This window comes from Rana temporaria, chromosome 11 (genome assembly GCF_905171775.1).
Source record: "Rana temporaria chromosome 11, aRanTem1.1, whole genome shotgun sequence".
Classification (NCBI taxonomy): domain Eukaryota; kingdom Metazoa; phylum Chordata; class Amphibia; order Anura; family Ranidae; genus Rana; species Rana temporaria.
The window spans coordinates 119,296,724-119,303,228 of NC_053499.1; the positions used below are offsets into that span (position 1 = coordinate 119,296,724).

The window sequence follows — 6,505 nt, forward strand, 5'->3', positions numbered from 1 at the left end:
TAACAATGAATCTTTTGGTCCGCAGCTGTAAGGACTCGGACTGATTTTGTCCATTATAGTCTGTGCTGAACTTTGTCTCCTGGTCCCCAGCTTAGATTGAAAGACTGTGTTACTGCTGCTTTGAGAGAGCAATGTCCTCTGCAGAAATGTGCTCAATTTGGAATATCCCATTCCCCATTGTCCTCCTCCTGTTTCTTCAGCAATAAATACTAAAAAGATATCCCCTAGACCAGCCTTTCTCAACCTTTTCAGCATGGAGAAACCCTTGAAATAACTTTCTGGTTCCAGGGAACCCCTGCTAAAAATGACCATATCTGCAACTTCTGATACATTCGTGAGATGGACAGTGGAAAGAACACTTGTCATTGAAAAGAGGTACCCCCTTACAAAAAGATCAATGGTGTCACTGGAGAGGCCGAAAATGGTCATTGTTCAAGGAACCCCTAACAACTTCTGGAGGAACCCTAGGGATCCATGGAATCCTGGCAGGGCCGATCCTAGGGTCACGGGCGCCTGGGTGCAGAAATTTTTCTGGCGCCCCCACATGGGCATCGTAATTTTACCAACTCCTCCCCTTTACAAATGTTTCTATGGCAATGACTCAACCACAGAGATGCTCCCCCACGAAGTCTTCATTAACCTGGGATCCTTACATGATCTGTTAACAATAAACAAAATACAAGAAGAGAAGCAGAGTACTTTATTGGGACCTGAAGGGGGGCCTCTGTGATGGACACAGAGAGGGCTTCTGCTAGAGAGTCTGTTAGATGTTCGGCGCCCCCACCTCTGCAGGCGCCTGGGTGCAATGCACCCTGTGCACCCTGCCTAGGATCGTCCCTGAATCCTGGTTGAGAAACCCTGCCCTAGACTGTTTACTGAGCCGGAGTCAATGGACTAATGCTATGTGCCTGGCTACCTCTGCACTGTTTTGGGAAGTAATCTGTTAAAGCTTCATCAGTCCCTCCGTGTGTAGCGCTACATTAAATTTTCTGATTTTTGAGCTAAGCCCTGCCTCCTGGGGCTAGCCCACCTGTCTGCCCTAACACTATCCAATTACAGTGCCAGAGTGACCAATAAGAGCACTCTTGCTGGAGGGTGGAGCAGCATGGTGACAGCTCCAGAGGCGGGGCTTAGACTCTGACGTTGGAGAAGTAAATTTCTTTATAATGGAATGCATCTAGGGTCAAAGGGTAAAAAGTAATAGCAAGCACTTCATGGCACTTGTTCTTAGGCAGACCATTTTTTTTTTTTTACAAGTCTGAAAAAGCAGAACATTTCCTTCAAATATAAAGTCTAACAGTAGCAAAGCAGTGTCTGATATTCTCACCTGTAGAAGGAAGAACAAAGTGACAGCCGCCCCATTTGTAGCCATAATTCCAGTGTAATAACTCAGTAAGGCCTCCCGGCAGCCTCTGACCCAGATGTTTAGCTCATCTGTCTGGTAGCTGTAGCTGTAATGGGCTGAGTTATTGGTGATCTGGTTCTGGATGCAAGGCCTAGGAGAGCTGGGGTTACAGCAGCTGAATGGAACACTGTCCATCAGGTATTTGCCATCCACATTGCTTTTTATACGACTGCAGATAAAAGAATAATAGCAATTATTGAAAAGTAGGGCAGCACAGAAAACATGACAGATGCGGAAAACTGTAATACATCAAAGAAGTTTACACTATTTCAGCTAGAGCTACTATAGCAACCGCCAGTAAATGTCACATTGCACAATATGTGAGCTTTGGCGGGAGGTAAGAATAACCACTTTCTACTTCCTCATTTCCAATTTCAGTAACATACTCAGTAAAGACTTTATAGAGCATCCAAGCAACAATGTTTGTTTTTCTTACTGATTTTCTTATCAGAAGGGCTGAATTTGCATCTGTGATGCCTATCTCTAAAAACCAAGCATCTTTGGTTTCCCAAGCATTATACATGGTGTAATCAGATATAGGAGATGATGTATCTAGGCCAGTGGCGGTTGGTGCTAATAAACTGAAAAAAACATTAAATGCTGCCACTGTGCCCATCAAATGCTGCCACTGTGCCCATCAAATGCTGCCACTGTGCCAACAAATGCTGCCACTGTGCCATGTGCCAAATGCTGCCAGTGTGCCCAATGCTGCCAGTGTGCCCAATGCAGCCAGTGTTTCCAATGCTGCCAGTGGCAGGTGGCGAGTGGTGTCCTCCATTTCTTCCTAGATGAGGAAGACTCTTCTCCCGCCCGCTCCTCCTCTCGTCCTTCCAAGCCTGCCGCTTCAGCCAATCAGGTGACCGGGAACCAGACACGGTGAACATGATTGCTTGAGAGGCGGGTCAGTGTTCGGGAAGCAATTCCCTAACACAGCACTGTTTAACCAGGGAACGCACAGCCTGTGCGCCCTCTGGTTAACCATTTGGAAGCCGATTAGAGCCCACAGGCTCTAATCAGGAAGCCTATTAGAGCCTCTCGCTCTAATCAGGCACTTCCAAAACACACCCACCGCTGTTATTCAGATGGCCGGCGCTCAACAGGGAGCCGGACACCTGAATAGTGGGCAGCAGCAGCGACAATACATATAGATTCATGCAAAGCATGAATCTATGTATTGTTGATTGATGGGTGCAGGAGAGAGGGGGCGGTGCTCCTGCGCCCACTATGGACGCACCACCACTGATTTGGACCAATAAGTCATATATGAAAACAATGTTGAAAAAAAAATTGGTTTACTGGTGAAAGAAGTGGATGACTAGACTAGTGTGCTTTTCCTTCAGATGACCGCAAGCTTAAAGGATATTTAAACCCAAGAGAAAAAAAGGTAATATGTTGCAGCTTAGAATTCAATAGCTGCAGCGGGTTCATTAGTTTCCTTTTTAGCAGGCCAAGTACATTTTGTATAAGTGCAAAAAAGTAGCTGTTGATCTTGCCAGAATTCTGAACTGATACCTCTAAACAACGTCATCCACTTTCCCAGCTATTTTCTTTGAAGTACAGAACACCTCCTCTCAATGCATTGGAGATGAGAAAAGGGGGAGGTTGTTGTAGTCCAAATGAGGAAAGCAGCCTAGGGTAACTATGCTGCGCCGCCATAGATACAGTGTGGTGGGTGAGTGTTTTCATCCTATGACAGGAAGTTTATTAATGGCAAGATTATCATTAAAAAAAAAAGGTTAAAAAGACCTGGGGAAAAAAATTTTTTTAGCCACCACAGATAAGTGAGGTAAGCTGCAATCTATTAAATTTTTGTTTTTGCGTTAAGATTAACACTTTATTACCAAATTTGTAATTCAATGTTGAAAATGGGCAGTGACATCCAGAGGTTGACATGGGTGCTGCACTGTGACACATTTAACTACTGTAATAAGATAGCAATAATGACGTCTACTGGAAAATAAATGGGTCATCGCCTGAGCTGTCACAAACATTCAAATATTATTCCTTCTTCATTACACTATTTAAAGAGTCTAAAGCCCTGTACACACGACCGGTTTTCTTAACGGGAAAAAGTCAGACGGGAATCCCGACGGAAAATAGAGAGCAGATTCTCTATTTTTTTCCGGCAGTTTTCCTGTCAGAAATCTGCTAGGGAGCATTCACACGGCCGGGATTCCCAGCCAAAAGCTCTTCTGGCAGTTTTCCTGCCGGGAAAACCAGTCGTGTGTACGAGGCTATAGAGCAGAGGTCTCCAAACTGCGGCCCGAGGGCCAGATGTGGCCCTTTGCTAGCCTTTATCCGGCCCTTGGGGCACAATTTCTTCCAATGACATGAGGCACTACTTCTCCCATTGACACCAACAATGGGGCACTATATTATCCACTGATACCAATGATGGGATACTATTCCTCCTACTAATAGGGGGAATACTCCTCTTCCTATTGACCACCAACCCTGAGGCCATATATGTTCTCACTGATGCCAGGCCCGTGACTTTTTCTTCCCTTGCTGGCCCCAATCCGGCCCTCCTAAAGTCTGAAGGGCAATAAAGTGGCCCTTTGTTTGTAAAGTTTGGAGACCCCTGCTATAGAGTATGCAATGGTTAACCTTTCCTTCTTATTGAGAGCACATTAAATAAGTTAGAGCTTGCAGTGTATATTAGCTTACTAATCCAGATGCTAGAGACAAGCCTAATTTTATGATAATATTTGATACAGGTTTCACTGGCATAGGTATACAGGAAAACCTGGCTGCCTCATTACATTAGAATTGCTCTAAATATCTTTTACTAATTTCTTCTAGAGAGGGGCATAATCATTTAATTCAAAACTCACTCTTTTACTTCCTTGGAAGAGAAGTCCAGGTAACGGTTGCTGATCCATTGAACCTCAAACCAGTCTTTGTAGTGGTTGTTCCCACAGCACTGGAAGTCCATTTGCAACGTGTCCATGGTTCTTTTCTGGTAACAACGACCTGGGGTGTCGGTATCTTTGTAGAACCTAATGCCATTCTTCAAGCCAACCTTCAAGGATTCCTCCAAACTTCCTCGCATTACAATACTAAGGAAAAGAGCAGTAAAGCAGAGCAGACAACTCAGAATGGAGAAGAAAAAATAAGGAAGCATGAAAGACTTCCAGCGGGGATATTTGGCCATATCAAGTGAGTCCTGGCTGGATTTGCTTGCAAACAGACCAAGCAGGATTCCCAATAGTCCAGCAGTAATCACGGTGTTAGGGACAGCATGGGCCACAGTGTTGTCCATCACTTCATTGTGTATCCATAGTTGAACCTTTAGAAAGATCCCCAAGCCAAAGGTCAGACATCCCACTAGGACACTGACCCATGAGAGAAGCCAAAGAGTTTGAGCAAGTTTTACCCTCTTCTGAAAAGTAAATTTGGTCTTGAGGAGAACCATCTTGATGGGGGAGACAGGGTAAGGGGATTTAAAAACCCCTTTCTTAACCCCAAAGGGTGGGGATTTTGGGGGTGAGAGAGAGAGAGAGACCCAAAGGTTTTCCGCGTAGGACAAGGGAGTAGAGAGAGTCCGAGGTAAAAAGAGAATCGGATTAGCTAGTGAATAATCCAACACTCAGCTGTTTCTACTGACAATCGCTCATTAACACTATCCCCTCCTATCCTGCTGTGCCTTTGTCAACCTGTATTCTATTTAACCTCCTGACTATCTCTATCAGCGGGTCCATCTTGTCTCCCACATTTTATTTAAACAGAAAATACCTAAACACTATATGCTGCACATGCCGTTATCATATTCGTTTTTATTACTAACTTTAACATACCATTTCTCATTTAAACAAATATCTTAAATTTAACTCTTGTTTATGCCTTTAGGGCTCTAAAGAATTTTAATGACCAGTTTTCCTGACTTGAGTAATTGTCTGTATATAGCTTTTTAGACTGATCTTGGACATTTTTCACATTAACAGGTACATTATTAACAGTTGTACTGTCGGCTAATGACTGCATGTCATAAAGCCATTTTCAGCTGCTTTAGGCTCTGACTATAGAAAATTCCCATCATGCTAAAATTACTTTTAGTCACACTATATATTTTAATCTATAATTGCTTGTTTTAAAAGTATTGCTTGTTTGAAAGTACTAGAAGCAAAATAATTATTTAATGACTGACCATGTTTTGAATCGATTGAATTTTTTTTTTTACCGGGTAATCCACTTTTTTTTTTAAAGTAATTTATCATAATTATTGCCATCTTTTCCTATACATACAGTACAGACCAAAAGTTTGGACACACCTTCTCATTCAAAGAGTTTTCTTTATTTTCATGACTATGAAAATTGTAGATTCACACTGAAGGCATCAAAACTATGAATTAACTCATGTGGAATTATACATAACAAAAAAGTGTGAAACAACTGAAAATATATTTCATATTCTAGGTTCTTCAAAGTAGCCACCTTTTGCTTTGATTACTGCTTGGCACACTCTTGGCATTCTCTTGATGAGCTTCAAGAGGTAGTCACCTGGCGCAGCACCCCATCACTCTCCTTCTTGGTCAAATAGCCCTTACACAGCCTGGAGGTGTGTTTGGGGTCATTGTCCTGTTGAAAAATAAATGATGGTACAACTAAACGCAAACCAGATGGAATAGCATGCCGCTGCAAGATGCTGTGGTAGCCATGCTGGTTCAGTATGCCTTAAATTTTGAATAAATTCCCAACAGTGTCACCAGCAAAGCACCCCCACACCATCACACCTCCTCCTCCATGCTTCACGGTGGGAACCAGGCATGTAGAGTCCATCCGTTCACCTTTTCTGCGTCGCACAAAGACACGGGGGTTGTAACCAAAGATCTCAAGTTTGGACTCATCAGACCAAAGCACAGATTTCCACTGGTCTAATGTCCATTCCTTGTGTTCTTTAGCCCAAACAAGTCTCTTCTGCTTGTTGCCTTTCTTTAGCAGTGGTTTCCTAGCAGATATTCTACCATGAAGGCCTGATTCACACAGTCTCTTACCAGTTCTAGAGATGTGTCTGTTGCAAAAGGTGGCTACTTTGAAGAACCTAGAATATGAAATATATTTTCAGTTGTTTCACACTTTTTTGTTATGTATAATTCCACA

At 43.1% G+C, this 6,505-nt stretch overlaps 1 protein-coding gene across 1 annotated transcript in view; it reads right to left on the reverse strand.

Moving 5' to 3' along the window:
• The window catches only part of ROM1 (retinal outer segment membrane protein 1), a 29,294-nt gene extending 24,322 nt beyond the window's left edge, over positions 1-4,972 (reverse strand). Inside the window, exons 1-2 of the mRNA XM_040328945.1 lie at positions 4,240-4,972; positions 1,328-1,574 (exon numbers count right to left, since the gene is read on the reverse strand). Coding sequence (XP_040184879.1) covers positions 1,328-1,574; positions 4,240-4,820 — 828 coding nt within the window. The 5' untranslated portion in view covers positions 4,821-4,972. The remainder of the gene's footprint in view (positions 1-1,327; positions 1,575-4,239) is intronic.
• Positions 4,973-6,505: the final 1,533 nt, after the last annotated feature.